General features: G+C 42.8%; 1 protein-coding gene across 3 annotated transcripts in view; it reads left to right on the top strand.

Moving 5' to 3' along the window:
• The window catches only part of SYT3 (synaptotagmin 3), a 382,859-nt gene that overhangs the window by 333,846 nt on the left and 29,396 nt on the right, over positions 1-19,617 (top strand). For all 3 annotated transcript variants that reach the window (XM_077457209.1, XM_077457207.1, XM_077457208.1), the window contains exons 8-10: positions 8,092-8,263; positions 14,452-14,581; positions 16,793-16,922. In XM_077457209.1, coding sequence (XP_077313335.1) covers positions 8,092-8,263; positions 14,452-14,581; positions 16,793-16,879 — 389 coding nt within the window. In that variant the 3' untranslated portion in view covers positions 16,880-16,922. The remainder of the gene's footprint in view (positions 1-8,091; positions 8,264-14,451; positions 14,582-16,792; positions 16,923-19,617) is intronic.

Here is a 19,617-nt window from a genome sequence, read left to right on the forward strand (position 1 = left end):
TTTGTGGAACAAGCAGGTTGTGTGTTAGTGATTAGCAGACTGTACGTCAGTCCCTATACCGCTGAAGGACTGCTGCAGTATAGGTGAGCGGTCAGCAGTGGTGCACGTCAACCCTATCTATTGTGGACCGATAGCGGTCCTTACAGAACAGCAGACTGTACCGCACTCAAGCCTATGTACCGTAGCACCCTATACCAAGTTACCAGTCCTTATAAGAACTTTTGTGGACCAAGCAGGTTGTGTATTAGTGTTTAGCAGACTGTACGTCAGTCCCTATACCGCTGAAGGACTGCTGCAGTATAGGGCAGCGGTCAGCAGTGGTGCACGTCAACCCTATCTATTGTGGACCGATAGCGGTCCTTACAGAACAGCAGACTGTACCGCACTCAAGCCTATGTACCGTAGCACCCTATACCAAGTTACCAGTCCTTATAAGAACTTTTGTGGAACAAGCAGGTTGTGTGTTAGTGATTAGCAGACTGTACGTCAGTCCCTATACCGCTGAAGGACTGCTGCAGTATAGGGCAGCGGTCAGCAGTGGTGCACGTCAACCCTATCTATTGTGGACCGATAGCGGTCCTTACAGAACAGCAGACTGTACCGCACTCAAGCCTATGTACCGTAGCACCCTATACCAAGTTACCAGTCCTTATAAGAACTTTTGTGGAACAAGCAGGTTGTGTGTTAGTGATTAGCAGACTGTACGTCAGTCCCTATACCGCTGAAGGACTGCTGCAGTATAGGTGAGCGGTCAGCAGTGGTGCACGTCAACCCTATCTATTGTGGACCGATAGCGGTCCTTACAGAACAGCAGACTGTACCGCACTCAAGCCTATGTACCGTAGCACCCTATACCAAGTTACCAGTCCTTATAAGAACTTTTGTGGACCAAGCAGGTTGTGTATTAGTGTTTAGCAGACTGTACGTCAGTCCCTATACCGCTGAAGGACTGCTGCAGTATAGGGCAGCGGTCAGCAGTGGTGCACGTCAACCCTATCTATTGTGGACCGATAGCGGTCCTTACAGAACAGCAGACTGTACCGCACTCAAGCCTATGTACCGTAGCACCCTATACCAAGTTACCAGTCCTTATAAGAACTTTTGTGGACCAAGCAGGTTGTGTATTAGTGTTTAGCAGACTGTACGTCAGTCCCTATACCGCTGAAGGACTGCTGCAGTATAGGGCAGCGGTCAGCAGTGGTGCACGTCAACCCTATCTATTGTGGACCGATAGCGGTCCTTACAGAACAGCAGACTGTACCGCACTCAAGCCTATGTACCGTAGCACCCTATACCAAGTTACCAGTCCTTATAAGAACTTTTGTGGACCAAGCAGGTTGTGTATTAGTGTTTAGCAGACTGTACGTCAGTCCCTATACCGCTGAAGGACTGCTGCAGTATAGGGCAGCGGTCAGCAGTGGTGCACGTCAACCCTATCTATTGTGGACCGATAGCGGTCCTTACAGAACAGCAGACTGTACCGCACTCAAGCCTATGTACCGTAGCACCCTATACCAAGTTACCAGTCCTTATAAGAACTTTTGTGGAACAAGCAGGTTGTGTGTTAGTGATTAGCAGACTGTACGTCAGTCCCTATACCGCTGAAGGACTGCTGCAGTATAGGTGAGCGGTCAGCAGTGGTGCACGTCAACCCTATCTATTGTGGACCGATAGCGGTCCTTACAGAACAGCAGACTGTACCGCACTCAAGCCTATGTACCGTAGCACCCTATACCAAGTTACCAGTCCTTATAAGAACTTTTGTGGACCAAGCAGGTTGTGTATTAGTGTTTAGCAGACTGTACGTCAGTCCCTATACCGCTGAAGGACTGCTGCAGTATAGGGCAGCGGTCAGCAGTGGTGCACGTCAACCCTATCTATTGTGGACCGATAGCGGTCCTTACAGAACAGCAGACTGTACCGCACTCAAGCCTATGTACCGTAGCACCCTATACCAAGTTACCAGTCCTTATAAGAACTTTTGTGGACCAAGCAGGTTGTGTGTTAGTGTTTAGCAGACTGTACGTCAGTCCCTATACCGCTGAAGGACTGCTGCAGTATAGGGCAGCGGTCAGCAGTGGTGCACGTCAACCCTATCTATTGTGGACCGATAGCGGTCCTTACAGAACAGCAGACTGTACCGCACTCAAGCCTATGTACCGTAGCACCCTATACCAAGTTACCAGTCCTTATAAGAACTTTTGTGGAACAAGCAGGTTGTGTGTTAGTGATTAGCAGACTGTACGTCAGTCCCTATACCGCTGAAGGACTGCTGCAGTATAGGTGAGCGGTCAGCAGTGGTGCACGTCAACCCTATCTATTGTGGACCGATAGCGGTCCTTACAGAACAGCAGACTGTACCGCACTCAAGCCTATGTACCGTAGCACCCTATACCAAGTTACCAGTCCTTATAAGAACTTTTGTGGACCAAGCAGGTTGTGTATTAGTGTTTAGCAGACTGTACGTCAGTCCCTATACCGCTGAAGGACTGCTGCAGTATAGGGCAGCGGTCAGCAGTGGTGCACGTCAACCCTATCTATTGTGGACCGATAGCGGTCCTTACAGAACAGCAGACTGTACCGCACTCAAGCCTATGTACCGTAGCACCCTATACCAAGTTACCAGTCCTTATAAGAACTTTTGTGGACCAAGCAGGTTGTGTATTAGTGTTTAGCAGACTGTACGTCAGTCCCTATACCGCTGAAGGACTGCTGCAGTATAGGGCAGCGGTCAGCAGTGGTGCACGTCAACCCTATCTATTGTGGACCGATAGCGGTCCTTACAGAACAGCAGACTGTACCGCACTCAAGCCTATGTACCGTAGCACCCTATACCAAGTTACCAGTCCTTATAAGAACTTTTGTGGAACAAGCAGGTTGTGTGTTAGTGATTAGCAGACTGTACGTCAGTCCCTATACCGCTGAAGGACTGCTGCAGTATAGGGCAGCGGTCAGCAGTGGTGCACGTCAACCCTATCTATTGTGGACCGATAGCGGTCCTTACAGAACAGCAGACTGTACCGCACTCAAGCCTATGTACCGTAGCACCCTATACCAAGTTACCAGTCCTTATAAGAACTTTTGTGGAACAAGTGAGTTGTGAATGTTTAGCAGACTGCAGCAGAAGGGCAGCAGTCAAGTATAATATCCTTTCTATATTTGGAAGAAAGAATATTATACATGTACAAGCCTATTACTGTACCACTGATACCAGTCCTGAAAAGAACCTTTGTGGAACTAATAATAACAGCAAGTCTTTAAAATTACCCTCACTGCCTGACAACACTGCTTCCTTCCTGTCCCTATACAAATTGGCAAAAAAAGAGAACGATTAGTGGTTACTGGAACAGCTCTTTTGTGGACCTTGATAGTAACAGCTAATGATGATGATGATGATGATGATGATGAAAGACTAATCTGGCTGTCCCTGTAGCATACACCGTCCTTTCCCTTTCTCTAAACTAACAAAAGACACTCAGGCTGCTGCAAGAATCAGCAGCACAGCAAACCTATCAACACCTAACACCTATACCAGTCCTGAAAAGAACTTTTGTGTACCAAATAGCTAGTGGTTTATCTCTCCCTACTCCACACAGGAACCTGTCCCTATCTTAACAGAAGAAAGAATGTAAAATGGCCACCGGATCGGGTGTATTTATAGGTTAGGGGGAATGTACAAGTGTCCATGTGCTGTCATGTCTCAATTGGCTGTCCTGTATCACATGATAAACGTGTCACCAAAGGTTAAAGTTCTTGTATACATTAAACACGTAAGTCCGCCGCGGCGAACGACGGAAAAAGGCGTTCGAACGTGCGGACCGCGAATGTCGGAAATTCGCCGCGAAACGACCGCCGGGCGAACCGTTCGGCCATCACTAGTGGCCAGTCCCTTACATTGGTGGTTACTAGTAAGTATGCCCCTCACAGCGATAGTCAAAATCCAACACTTATAGACAACTAATAAAGATCATTGGCTTTATGCACCTGGCTCTGCCAGGTAGTGTTACCCCCAGAACTATGTAGGCACTATCAAATGGGAGGTCAATCATCCAAAGGTCAAAGAACCTCTAGCAACCTCTGGAGGAATCCAGTAAAAATTAAAAGTATATATGTATCGTACTCATGTGGCTTGAGAAAGGGGCTTCATGCCCTGAAACATGTTGCCATGTTTGTCTACAATATGTTTGACATCCTCGTGGCTGCAGCTGCCACCATTTTGGTTTTTACATATTGCTGGTTCATCTGCTGGTTATTCCTGGTGCTGGTGTGGTATACTTCTTGATATCTAAGATCATGAATTTTGGCCGGTTCAACTGACCAAGATTCGAACCATTGAGGGGCAGGCTGAATGTACCAAGTTGACCAATCAACTTGGGTACAACGAGCCTGCTAGATTTTCATGCAATTATCACTAGCCGCTAGCGGTAATCACTGTCTTCTTCTAGCGGGGGGCGTTTTCATGAAGCAAATTACTTTCCTGCAACCCGTGGTTGCAGGAAAGTAATTTGCTTCATGTATGGCCAGCCTTAGAGCGCTCTGCTTTAACACCACTGACTGCCTGGTCTACTGCCATCTACTGAAGACTTGATAGATGTTCTTTAAAACTTTTTTTTGTCGGCGCAATATGCACTTTCCATTTTTATTGAGCTCTAATAAATACTACAGTCAGGTAGTAGTGCTCTCTCTCTCTCTCCCTCTTTCTTTCCTTTTTGATGTTTACATTTTCTGCTGGTGAGAACATTTCCCAGATCCTGCATGAAGGATACACTGCTGACGCTGCCATCAAATGAACTATTCATGTTTTTATGGACTTTCCTTACGGACTCAGTGTTCTTATATAGTGATGTTTCCTTTTTTGTGTTCTATGATTTGAATTGTGCTAGAACCATTTTGTGTACACTTTACATACCTGACAACATAAGGGTAGCGAGTACAATTTTTTTTTAAGTAACCTCTGGAGGATCACTGGGGTTCATTCAGTCATTCTCAACCAGTGAGGATCACTGATTGAGAATGACTGCTGTAGACCCAAGTCTACCCAGTGCTGGGCTCCATGTGTACCCAGTAAAAATAAGTCTTGCTGCAGCAGGAATTTTGCCATGTTCTAAAAAAAGGTTTTTCCCTTTGATATATGGGAAATCTGCCATGTTCCATTAGACAGCTGCCTTGTTACAATAGAGAGTATTTTATGTTACAATTGAGAATTACATGTTTCAATAGGGAGCTGTCTGTTACAAGAGAAAGCCGCATGTTATAAATAGGAACCACTCATGATTTAGTAGAATTTCTCCTTAACAACTAGAAAAGAGAGCCATAGAAGAATTATTTACCATTAACAGACTTTGATAAAATTGTGTACATCAAGTATATGTTGGGCAATTTAGTGGCTGCAGATGGGCACTGAGCAAGGTGCATTGATGGGCAATTTAGAGGCTGCAGATGGGCACTGAGCAGGGTGCATTGATGGGCACTGAGCAGGCTGCATTGTTGGGCAATTTAGAGGCTGCAGATGGGTGCTGGCAAGGCTGCATTGATGGGCTCTAACCCTTATTTCGCTTTAAAGTTCTTTTTTTAAAAATGTAAGATTTCTTTCTTGAAACTTCCCTCTTAAAATGAAGGTGTATGTTATACGCCTGATCGTGTTATACGCCGATAAATACAGTAATTACAAATTGAACAAGAACTTGAAAACCTTACCATTACTGATGAGACTATTATTTAAGTTGATTTATTTTACATGTATATACAGTATGTACAAAAAAAATGTGAAATAACTGTACATACCCTTTTAGATTACCTGTCTTCAGTTTATTCCCATTTGCTTAAATTGAAAATCCTAAAGTATATAGCTAGTCATATCAGCCTTGACCAATGCTAATGGTGTTCTGTAGATATAAAAAAAATGATTTTAGGGCTTGTTCACACTAGCAGTTGAGGGGTGGTAAAACCCAGGGATTGAGTGATGTTTTTACAGCTCTACGTTTGGCTTCATGTGCATAGGACATTTGAAAACATCTTGCGAGCGCAGGAGCTTGACCGCTAGTGACCGCTGCTTAAAAACTTCAGTTTTGCCATTTTTACAAGCATATTGCGCATATTGCGGCATACATGAGCATTTGTGTTTAGAAGCATTTTTGACAGATAACAAATTTAACAGATCAGTAGACCCTCCCAAATGCTTACACTGCAGGAAAAGACGATTGTCTCTCTCACTTTCCCTGCTGCAGCAGAAATTATATACCATGTCAATTCAAGTGAATAGCGCTCCTCTGCAAGTGCCCAGCAACCATATGCAATGCACATAGTTGCAGTGTGTTAGTGTGGGACTCAAGGGGTTAAAGCAGGGTTTGAGGAGATACAGTGCCTCCTCATCACCTCTCAAATTTGAGTTTGGATCGCTGTTCGGAGGCCAAAGCATCTGTGAATGAGCCCTTAAAGGAGTTTACTGCCCTGCCTATTGTTTCTCTTTTTAAACATCTTAAGTAGTACTACATCCTACATTATACAGGTTTTCATATTACTCATACTTCTAACTCACCATGTTCCTGAAAAAAAAATCTGTTTACAAAGCTAATAGGGGAAGCTCAGACTGCACACAGCTGAATGAGTCAAAGGAATGAATGACCCTCCTTCTCTTGTTGCTCTATACAGATTTAAATTAGAGAGAAATAGTCTGAAAGGAACCCTCTTATGCAGTTAAGCCCAATATTCACAATGGACACACTTCTGAAAGTGCCTGTAAATGTAAATGGGTGCTGTAGCAATCACCAGATGGAAACTGTAGACATTCAAAGCTGTGATTGTCAGGGTCTTGCAATGTCTCATGGGACTCGTAGTTTCAAAACAGCTGGAGGGCAGAGGTTGCCTACCCCTGCTTTAGAGGAACCCTCGTTGAGAATAGCTGCATTAGATTGAGAAGTATGTCACTGCCACACTAAGGATCTCCAAAATGGGTCCAAAGCTTTATTCACTATTCACTATTCACATTATAGCTACAATAACGAGAATACAGAGACTTACAGGACCCCTTCATCAGGCATAGTGCTCGTCACATGGCTGATGAAGGGGTCATCTGAGACTCTGAAATGTCGCTATTGTAACTGTGATGTGATCCTTGAATAAAGCTTTGGACCCATTATGGAGATTCTTGGCATGCCGTTGACATACTTCTCACTCTAATGCAGCTATTCTCAACAAGGTTTCCTCTAGAGCAGGGGTAGGCAACTTCTGCCCTCCAGCTGTTTTGAAACTACGAGTCCCATGAGACATTGCAAGACCCTGACAATCACAGACATGACTCTTAGAGGCAGAGGCATAATGTAATTTGTAGTTTTATCATAGCTGGAGGACCAAGGTTGCCTACCACTGCTCTAGGTTACTAAGGGTTCCTTCAACTGTGGCTGATTGATCTCCCATTTGATTGTACTTGCATAGTTACGGGGACAACGCCACTTGGCAGAGCCAGCAGCGGGACACCAATGATCTTTTAGCTGTCTGTAAGTGTGGGATTCTGACTATCACTGTAAGGGGGCATTTTTCTCACTGACCCTCGATTAATTGGTTTTATCGGGGGTACCCCAAGACCTGAAAATTATTTCAAGGGTTGCTCGAGGGTAGAAAGTTTGAGAAAGGCTACTCTAATGCATTGCAAAATAATTTCCGTGGTATTGTAAAATATGGAATAATATAAATTGTTAAAGTTGATAAAATCCCGGAATAATAGATATAAACATGATACATTCTTACAGGGTGGTTTTAAATATTTTAAAAACGGTTTCCCATATAAGAAAGTTTGGGAGATAAGCTGATTGTTATTGCTTTATATGGTGTAAGCTGGACATCTACATGTAAAGAAAAAAGGGACATATAATGTACAGTAGATGGCTTTTACTTTCATATTTAATATTTAATGGCCTACAGAATCTGTGCTGGGTCAAGCCGCTGACAGATCAAGAAGGAATATATATCCCCATCCCATCTCATAGCTCAGCTCTGCTAAATAATTGATTGGTTTTGGAAAGTAATACTCACAATATAATACAACAATATATATGAATATATATTAATCTATTTATTTTTCTCTTCTTTAAGATCCATATGTGAAAGTTTCTCTAATCTGTGAGGGCCGAAGACTAAAAAAGAGAAAGACCTCCATAAAGAAAAACACGCTAAACCCAACTTATAATGAGGCCCTAGTGTTTGACATTCCTAATGAAAATATGGACCATGTGAGCCTCACCATTGCTGTAATGGATTATGATTGGTAAGGATTTCAAATGTTTGTAGAATTAAGAACAAATTATGGCTCCTTAGAATCAGGCATGACTGGCTGCGTATTGTAGATGACCCTTTCCCAGAGCTTATAGTGCAAACTGGGTGCTAAGGAGGCATCCGGAAGGGTGTTGGTGGGGTCTGCCAGGAGAGGAGGAAAGCAACTTTTCTGTGTAATATTGTTGCACAGGGCAGGTTAGTATCGCCTCTTTTTTTGTTGAAAAACAAAAAACCTGTAGCATTACTTTTAATTCCACTTTAAGCCCAACCTATGGATATCTTGAGTTCTTCAAACTTTGCTAGGTAAGATTTTTTTTTTTTTTCAAAAGGTTTTTATTGCAAAAGAAAAATGAAGCAAATCAAAACAAACATCACATTACACTTCAATTTGTCATTGAAAAATCAGTAACATAACCATTATTCATACCCTTCAATGAACAAGTAGCAGTGAGTAGTCACTGTATGGCACATATAATGTTTAATATTATATGGTGATACACTGTGATCCACTGCCATTGTACTGACAGCCTCAACATCCCCGCTTTTTTCCCCTACAATATTACAGTATTTTCAAGCAAGCATTTCCCCGGGCATCTGAGCACCCTCATCTGTACCAGTTCTCTGGGACTAATATTGGGTGTATCAAGCCATACGGCCCATAATCTGTAAAATTTCGCAGGATTCCCCCTATGTTGATAAATGTATTTCTCCATGGTAAGGGTATTACCCATGTGCTGAATCCAGGATTTAACCGATGGCGGAGTGGCAGATTTACAGTTCATAAGCATTATTTTCCTAGCTTGGAATGAGGCTCTGGCAAAGGCCAACCTTGTCATTTCCTCTGGGATTGCCCCCTCCAGTACTTCTAGAAGGCAACATAGGGGATCAAGAGGGTACATGTTTGAATACCTGGTTAAGTGTGGCCAGGATTTGGCTAGGTGTGATTGATCAATTCAAGAAGTGCACCAGTTTGTGTAATTTTTCCTAAATCCTTTACTAAACACAACAATTGTTCCAGCTTCCTTCTATATTTTATGTACCATATACTGTATGTATACAAGCCAAGGTATTACATTTATCACCTGGGGATGCAACACAAATATTCTGTTTGGATACCACAGAATCCTATGGGGAGAGTTCGCCAGAGCTCAGCTGTATTCCCGAATAATGAAAACAGACAATACTGCCTGAACATATAGATCAGAAGCTGACATTCACAGAAGGAAGCCTCAAAAGCAATCCTGAGTATTCAGCTCAGTGGGAACAGATTGATCATAGACTCCTTAAGGTTCAAGTTCTACAACACATTTTTTTGGTTTTTGGGAAGCGTAAATTTTTCAAGATATCACATATAAGTCGCCTGTGGCAGCAACATAGCCGATAACCAGGGTTCGGTGGGTGGATGTTTGATAAGATATCTGATCATCTCACAGTATGTCTTCTCACATGGGGGTGCTCATATTCTGTGTAAACTGGAAATCATCTATATCCTTGCTTACACAAAGTATTACATTGTGTAACCCTTTATGTAAGAAAGGATTTACCAAGCCAATAGCCTGATTGCTCACTAATGCCCAGCTGTATACAGGACTCTTGGTATATACCCTACATAAGTCATAAAGATACAGAAATGAAAGGGATAATTCTAGTAATGGGGGTGGACGGAGAACAATTAAAGTGTAAGGTCGCGTACACACGCGGGGACTGTTCGCCCAACTTTGTCCGTCAAACAGTTTCGGCAAACAGTCCGCTCAAAATTAGCATGGACGGACATGGCCACACACGACGGACGAACAGTTTGCTGAAACCGTGCACGATGACGTGAACGGCACGTACGACGGGACGAAAAATACGACGTCCTATACACTGCATTATAACTTTCGGCGTGTAAATCCTTTCTGAGCATGCGCGGAACTTAGTTTGACGAACAAGCCTACACACGAGCTGACTGTTCGCTGAAACAAGGTTTCAGCGGACAGTTTTTCGGAAATTCCGAAAAACCTTGTTCGTCAAACTGTCCGCTGAAACTGTCCGCTGAAAGCCCACACACGAGCGGACTGTCCGCCTAAACACTGTTCAGCGGACAAAGTTGGGCGAACAGTCCGCCCGTGTGTACGCGGCCTAATACTCTGAGACCTGTCAGGGTGCCCGTGCTGACCCGTGTCCAGAGTCAAAAGCACCTACACTGGACCACGGAGTAATGGAACAGGTTTGCCTGGTCTGATGAATCCCATTTACTTTTACATCATGTGGATGGTTGGATGCCTATGTGTCACCTGGGGAAGAGATGCCACCAGGATGTTACATAGTAAGGTTGAATAAAGACAACAGTCCATCCATTTCAACCTGAGTGAGTGTGGGTGCGTGTCTACAATTGTCCCTATCCCTGAACATTGTGTTTCATTAGGATACTCATCTATTATATTAGTTTTTATTTAAGGTACTCATATAGCGCTGTCAAATTACACAGTGCTCCACACATACATCGCACCCTATCCTCAAGGAGCCCACAATCCAAGGTCCCCAAATCCCATTCATATACTAGGGCCAATTTTGGACAGAAGCCAATGAACCTACCAGTATTTCTTTGGAGTGTGGGAAGAACCAGGAGTACCCAGAGGAAACCAACGCAGGCACAGGGAGAACATGCAAACTCCAGTCTGGTAGTGTCGTGGTGGCTGGGATTCAAACCAGCAACCCTCTTTACTGCTAGGTGAGAGTGCTAACCACTACACCACTATGCCACCCGAGGATGCCTCATGGGAAGAAGGCAAGTTGGCAGAGGCAGTGTGATGCCTTGGGCAATGTTCCTCTGGGAAGCTTTGGGTCCTTCCATCCATGTGGATGTTACTTTGAATTTCCTTACCTTGATAGGTGAGGACTGTTTTGACAGCAAAAGGGGAACCTACTCATTATTATGGAGTGGTTAGAACATTATGGCTGATCTGTGTATATGTATGGTATCATTATTTCATAAAACTCTACATCTCCTATCACCAGTCATATTACATGATGTCCAAGACATATTAAAACCAGACTGCAACAGGAGTGACTGTAAGCCCTTTGGTTTATTAACTGTACACGAAAGGCCGCGCTTATGGAACAGGTCACAGTCACACAGGGGTATATGTGAATGCCTATATCTCCCCCTGACTCTATTGATAATGTATTGCTAATTGTAGTATTTTATGGGGTATAGCAGTGTAGAAAATACATATATAAAAGTTGGGCCTATTTATATTAGTCACTATGAGGTTGCTGCCTCCCTAAGAACACAATCTGAAACCCAGGTTATGTTTAAAAGTAAAATGGTAATAATGGGCTAATGGCGCTACCTCAAACCTATTGTTTTGTGTTTATATCCAACTAATTCTTTCTATTATTCCAAATTCAACCATGTGCCACTACAAGTCAGTTATATTCCTTATCCTAAAAAAGGTGAGCACACACAGTTCTTCACTAACGTGATCGAACACTCAGTCAAAATCCCTAAAAAGCACCCACACTACATGTAAAATCCACAACATTCAAAATAATTTTGTGATAGTAATTTTTGTGATCCCAAAAAATATTAATATACTATACAGCCGACTACCATACACAGTGTACAAGACCCCTATTCGGGGGAAAGTTTACACTTATAGTCGCACTGCGTTTGTGCAGTTCCTGTGCAATTGCTATCACTGTGCACAATTTATATTACCACTATAATACCCCGTGAATGGAAAAAATATATATTACAATGAAAGAACAAAAACCACCGAGACCATGAAAAATACAAAAATAGGACAATAAAAAATATAAAAAAAGTCAAAGGCAGCAAAATAAAAAATAGTAAATGTGCGGGGTGATTCCTAACCCCCTTACAAATGTGAAAAATACAAAAAACCTAAAAAAAGTGTAAATAAAAATCCAAAAAATATCAATAGATTTATGTATCTATATATATAAGGTCCACAAGAAGTCTCTTATCATGTGCTTTCAACCATGCGATTATTCTTTTTCAAATAACAGGAAGGTGACTTTTGTGATTAAGCCTGCTTATTGGTGACTTCCGTGCTCGTTCCCCCTCAAGGGTCCCCACTCACCGAATCCACGCACCCCCTAGGGGGTATGTTGCCTGTAATCTGTGCTCCACTAGATTGAGGATTCTTCTAATTAACTCTGTCTTCAGCTGGTCTTCCCCAGGGTTTATTGGAAATGATGAGAGAAGGAGGCTTTGTTATCCGCCAGTGGGTCCTCAAGAAAGAAAAAATCTGCTCATGGTGTAGTATTCTCAATAACTGACCACTTGAGAGAAAGGGAAACGGGCTACAAAAAAGGTTCTTCAAAAATAGGCTTTCCCAAAATAATAGCTTCTGCAATGATTTATATACCTTATTAATGTGTATATAGCAGAGGACCATTAGCCCATTATTACCATTTTACTTTTAAACATAACCTTTGGTTTATTGCCTGTGGGTAGCACAAGTCTAGTCATCAACAATCTGTACAGATATGTTGATTGCTTGCATTATTCGTTTTGTCATACCTAAGCTGCATTCATCTACACACGTCTGAAGATGGTCAAAGAAACACAGAATACAAGAAAAACACAATTTCTAAGTGTTGTGCCTTAGTAATAACTTATGTATGTCCATAAACCTGATAAATACAGCTCTGCATGGAATTCCATTAGTAAGGACTATACTATATGGCTTCCTGTAAGTGCATGGCAGACGTCCCCAATGACACTTTGTTAATTGGGCCAAAAAAAGCCCATCAGTCAAAAAATAAATTATAATAGGGCAACCTGAACCAATGATTGCAATCTTTTACTTACATGAACCTAACAAACTTTTGCTACATTTCCACCAATAGAAATATGACAGCTGTTATTGAATTGCTCTGGATGACACTATCACAATTTAGGAGGTAGTAAAAACCTTAAAGCTGAAGTTTGCTATGCTTACATTTTGTGGTGTCTGGATTCTTGCTTTCCTCCTCATCTAGATAATTAGTGGTGATATTAGGTGCTTCTGCAGGTGAATTACAGTGTTGATCTCTCTTTCAGAGATATGGGCTGCTACCTTACTGGTACAACAGAGCTGTCACTTCATCTGAAAAGATACACGAGTAGACAGAGAGAAGAGTGCCGGTGTCCAGAATCAGGAAACTCTGGATGAAAGATATAATATATAATTCTATGTTTGTATGTAAGCCGTGAAGAAGGGGGAGGCAATTTCCCTGGAATGGATTAGCTCGGTCTGTACATGTTTTACTTTTACGATTATATTTTTCAAGAGTTTCCTTATTCCTTATTAGGGAGCTCCTCTCTCCCTAATCAAGTATCTTTTCAGATAAAGCGACAGTTCTGTTGTACCACTAGGGTAGCAGCCCATATCTCAGAAGAGATGTCAACACTTAAATTCACCCGCAGAACCACTGAATATCTATCCACAACTGCTCTGCTGGTTGATTGCGGACTCTACCTCAATCTTCTTCCCCATCAAGTTGGGAAATACATTTTTAAATAAAGCCTTTTCATTTTCACTATATACCTTATTATAGTGATGTCATCATTAGGTCTCTGTGCTTCTCTATGCAATGGCAGGTCATGGCTGCTGGGAGGGGATGACAGGGTGCTGTATATAGCTTTCTGAAAACATCACAGCACCCTGACTCAGTACTCATCTAAAGAGCCCTCAGCCCCAATGCAAGCAGTGGATTGGCTCTAAGGCGAGGTATGCATATAACAGGATACCTACATTGTTGAGTGTCAATTTGCAGAAGTGGGCATACAGTAACTAGACAGACTGCCCTAGGTAACACCCACATGTTACACTGAGCCTCTATACTGATTAAAGACCATTTAATATAAGGTGTGGGCCAGGGATAGTAAGGTTGGTGAAAGCGCTAGAAGGTGCTGGACGTCCTCCAGCTAAGAAATCGGGCAGGGTTTCTCTGACTTTCTGCAGCTTCTAATATACGCTATGAGAATCCTACAGTGTTTAGTGAAGTCAGAGTAAGCTATTTCAGTACAGGACATGATCCCATACAATTGTGCAAGCTTTGCAGTAAGGCTGGAGAACCTATTAAAAATCAACATGCAAAGAATTGGAGGTTCACAGAAATGTTTTAATGGCTACACTTGTTTGACTGATGGGAAGGGGTATAATTTGTGTGTATGTGTTTTTACAGTATAGGTCATAATGAAGTCATTGGGATGACCCGGGTGGGCAGCGACGCAGACACGCCTGGCAGAGAACACTGGAACGAGATGCTGGCAAACCCTAGAAAGCCCATTGAACACTGGCATCAGCTGGTTGAGGTAAATAGTCACATATAAAATTGTTTAGAACATAATGTTAGTGAGTAGTTTTTTTTTTCCAAGATACGTGATTCATTACTTACAAAGCCTCTAAACCACTCATTCTCCACTTTTTTTTACACTGGAGGAACCCTTAAATAATAATCAAGTTTTAGGGAATCCCTGCTTAAAATTGTTTTGCAACTCATAGTACAATATCATAACCGGTAAATTGTAGAAAGTTTTAAGCAGAACACTTATGTGCGATCGGATTTTGTTGTCAGAAAATCTGATCGTGTGTGGGCTCCATCTGACTTTTTCCGTCAGAATTTCCGAAACACAAAGTTTGAGAGCCGGATCTAAAATTTTCCGACAACAAAATCCGATCGTTTAAATTCCGATCGTGTGTAGACAATTCCGACGGACAAAGTGCCACGCATGCTCAGAATACATTACTAGACGAAAGCTATTGGCTACTGGCCTCTTTAAAGTCCCGTCGTACGTGGTTTATGTCACCTCGTTCTGAATGATCGGATTTTCCGACAACTTTGTGCGACAGTGTGTATGCAAGACAAGTTTGGGCCAAAATCCGTTGGAAAAAAATCTGATGGATTTTGTCGTCGGAATGTCCGATCGTGTATAGGGCATAAGAGTGTGGATTATGTACAATATTTGAAGCCCAGGACAGATAATGTTTTTCTTTTTTTTTTGATCATTCCCTACTACTCTGTACAGCAAAATGTTCAGCAATGGTTTTGAAATTGAATTATTACAGGTAGAGTGATGTACTCTAACATTAGTGGCCATTGTAGATGTGACCCCTTGCATTGGTGGTCAATAGAAAACTGAGCCCCCCCCCCCCCCCCAGCAATGGTGGGGAGTGTAGGTGGGAATTTAATTCCAAAACCATCTGTAATCATAGAAGAAACCCTAAGGTTCCATGGAAGCCTAGTTGGGAGAGGCTGCCCTAGAACCTTTTCATTGGTGAACGTAGTATTGCATGCCCCATGACATGTAACCAGTAAGCATTGGTCTATGAATCCAACAAGACCAAAATACCTCTTTAATTTTCTGTTCTGGAATCTAGGCCTTTACCTCTCACAACCGCCAATATGCAATATGGACATTATGGGGATGATTCATCAAAGGCAATTAGGGTGCTCCCTTTGCAAGGTGCACTTTTCAAGTGAATTTGAAAGTAAAACTATAGACAACATTTTGTTTTCATTTTGAATAGAGCAAGGAAGGGTTATAACCCCTGTGAGATTTTTTTTTTCCCACCATCTGTGTCCCATTGCGGTGATCTCCCTTAATTTCCTGTCCCATAGCCAAACAGTGAGAGGAAATCCCTGCAACTGAAGGGAATCCCTTGGGACCCCCAAGTCACCAGAATTAGTGTCCCCATTGGAAGATTTCCCCTCTATTACTTTTCTTGGGACTACCCAAAATTTTTAATTTTCTTTTACTTTCACTTCAATGATAATGGTAAACAGGCCAAATAGAGAGGGTGAATCTCCTTAACGGGGTCACAGATATCAATAAAAATGTACAGAGGTTCTAATCCTTCTCCACCCTATGCAAAATGAAAAAAAAAAGTTTTACCTTCAGTTATACTTTAACAATGCCAAATCCAGTGCAAGAAAAATATAAAAAAACATAAAAAATAATAATTTTGCTTGCAAATTATTGGATGATGGAAGCCATCAGAGCTTCACCTCATTCACTAAGCTAAGAGTAAATGAATTAGCAAAATGCTAATTCCCATTGCAATGTGGACAGCCAATTTGCCTTCAATAAATCAACCCTAATGTTATTGAACAGGACTTACCACTTGTGAACTTTCCATCAAAAAATTGCTATGGGTTCTTGGCTGTAATACTTAGACATTGTTCATTACTTAAGGTATGCTTTATACTTTTTTTCTTTTGGAAAATTGTTTGAGTGCTTTACTCAGAGGTCAACTATAGTATAGTACAGTCTAGTTACAGTAAGCTAATATTTTTTTTAGTACACTAACTTTTTAAAAACTTGAGTCTGGTACAGGTTTTCTTTTATAAATGCCCCCACTTTGAGGGCCACCAGCCTACACATTTTGTGGCTGCTTGCTCTCAATCAATGAAAGACCTCTTTCCATAATCCAGCATGCAGTTTAGTTTGGTGGTTATTAGTTTGGTGTTCATTTAACTGTACATAATACATACAAGTATGTGAATTTGTTTTTGATTATTGCAGGAGAAGGCTCTGACCAGTTTTGTGACAAAATCTTCCCCACCACGGGAGAAGCCGAGCATAATAGTGGACAATACACAGTCTGATTAGTCATTTCCACTACCGAGGGAGAGAGAAACCGATCAGGAGAGCTGTAAGTATCTGAAATATACAATTTTAAATGAGCATTTCTCTTTAACAACCACCTTTTGAACAAGTGTTCATACCATTGAGTCTACTGGGAGTGTAATTACCATCATTCAGTAGTAAAGTATATAGGAAGCCTTAAAGTGGTTGTAAACCCATACAACTCACTTTTTGCTACAGGTAAGCCTATAATAAGGCTTACCTGTAGCCTTACCTGTAGCTACCCTGGATATCTCCTAAACCTGAATGGTTTAGGAGATATCCCCTGTATTTGCATGTGCCAAAGTCATCAGCACATGCGTACTGAAGAAAACTGAAGCAACGGCACGTACGTGCCATTGCTTCAGTAAGGCCGCGTACACACGGGCGGACTGTCCGCCCAACTAGGTTCGTCAAACAGTTTGACAAACAGTCCGTTCAAAATTAGCATGAACGGACTTGACCACACACGACGAACGAACAGTCCGCTGAAAACTTGCGCGATGACGTGAACGGCACGTACGACGGGACGAGAAATTCGGCGTCCGATACACTGCAATGCAACCTTCGCCGTGTAAATTCTTTCTGAGCATGCGCGAGACTTAGTTTGCCGAACAAGCCTACACACGAGCGGACTGTCCGCTCAAACCAAGTTTCAGTGGACAGTCTTACGGAAATTCCATAAAAACTTTGTTCGTCAGACTGTCCGCTGAAACTGTCCGCTGAAGCCCACACACGAGCGGACTGTCCGCTGAAACACTGTTCAGCGGACAAAGTTGGACGAACAGTCCGCCCGTGTGTACGCGGCCTTAGACTGTGCTGTTACCGGCAGCTCCCACGCGCATGGGAGTGACGTCATTGCGTCTCCGGCTAATCACAGCACCGGAGCCCGTGATACCCGGAAGTAACTCTGGGAGAGATGGCGCTGGCCGGATTGGTGAATGAGGACTGCTGCGGGGGCTCCGATCTAAGGTAAGTAAATACATAATGAGCTAGTATGCTATGCATACTAGCTCATAATGCCTTTGCCTTGCAGGTTTTTTGGGGGGTTTACAACCACTTTAATAGTTTGGAATCAATTTAAAGTTTCAAAAAGTATGTAGACTTTCAACACTAAAGGCTGGTTCACACCAGATGCAGTCCAGTGCATTTTTATTCTGCATCTAAAATGCATGGACAGTTTTTAACATGAATTCCAGCCATCTTAGCTCGCAGTGCAGTGTGTTATAGTGCAGTTAACAAAAATAGAACATGTTGCATATTTTCTGTATGGAACGTATCTGGAACACGGCAGAATGCATAGAAAATAAAGTGGAATTCACATGTTCTTAACTGTCCTTAATGGAGATGAAGAAGAAAAAAGGGGGGAAAAATTGCACTGAAATGCCAAAATTGTGGTGTCAACCGACCCTCAGCCTTCATACTTGTCCCTCTATCCTGAAAAAAAGTAATTTCTAAAAGGTCCCTTTTTTGCAAGGAAGCAGGCGTTCATGCCCATAGCTGCAAGAGGGTTTACAATGTGAGTAAATCATCAGTCTAAGGAAGCCACAAGGGCGGCATACAGTCGCCTATTGCAAGCAATCTGTTATACAAGGGTTTACACTGTCACGTGCATAAACAGGCATACAAAGCTGGACCTAGACTGTCTGCATCCAGGATTGTACGCCCATGCACATGCACAAAGGTATGCAAGGACCAGCCCCTTGTAGAGCACCATTTATTGCAGTGGGAGTCTGCACACTCTCCCTTTGGTTTCCTACTGCCAGCTAATTATGCTCCATGCATGCTATACATCCCTTGCAGCCATGTGTATAAAGCCCTAAGGCTTAATTCCAGGTATGGATTTTATTGCATAGGTACATTGTGGAAACTGCAAATCACTGTAGTAGTCACCGCTACTATAGTGGTGACTGCTGTCTTTTGGGTCTTGTGCACAATGGCTGCCTTGCTTCTTAGTAACCACAGGGGGTGATCTCCTGTACACAGGGCCCCTAACGCTCACTAGCGTTACTTGGGCTTATCGTTTTTACCGGCGTGCCTGAGAAACAATCCAGTGGTATGGATTGCTGGTCACAAAGGCAAACAGAGGCCAGATCATCTCTGATCTGCTCTATGGCCTTGGCGGACCAGAGCGCCACCATAACTTAAAGGGGTTGTAAAGGTAAATGTTTTTTCACCTTAATGCATTCTATGCATTAAGGTGAAAAAAGATCTCACACTGACAGCGCCTCCAGTCCCCCCCCCCCCCCCGTTTTTACTTACCTGACCCCTCAAAAATCCTGCGCTCGCCCCCCCCCGTCCTCTTCGCCGCTCAGCCTGGCCGCTGATTGGCTGGAGTGGATGGATTGAAAGCAGCGCAGCCATTGGCTCACGCTGCTGTCAATCACATCTAATGACGTGGCGCGCCGGGGGCGGGGCCGTGTGATACAGCAAGCGGCTATAGCCGCCGGCTGTATCATGGGAGCGTGCCAGCAGGTGCTTCTCACCATGCGAGGGAGCTCGCATGAACGTGAGAAGTACCTGCGGGAGGAAGCAGAGACAGCCGCCGAGGGACCCCAGAAGAGCAAGTTTGGGGCCACTCTGTGCAAAATGAGCTGCACAGTGGAGGTAAGTATAACATGTTTGTTATTTTAAAAAATAAAAAATTTTACTTTACAATCCCTTTCATTTCCAGTCTAGGCGGAAGTAAACAATTTTTTATTTTTAAGCAAAAGATCAATTTT

The sequence above is a fragment of the Lithobates pipiens genome, unplaced genomic scaffold (genome assembly GCF_037356315.1).
Source record: "Lithobates pipiens isolate NorthernLeopardFrog02 unplaced genomic scaffold, aLitPip1_a1.2 Scaffold_27, whole genome shotgun sequence".
Classification (NCBI taxonomy): Eukaryota; Metazoa; Chordata; class Amphibia; order Anura; family Ranidae; genus Lithobates; species Lithobates pipiens.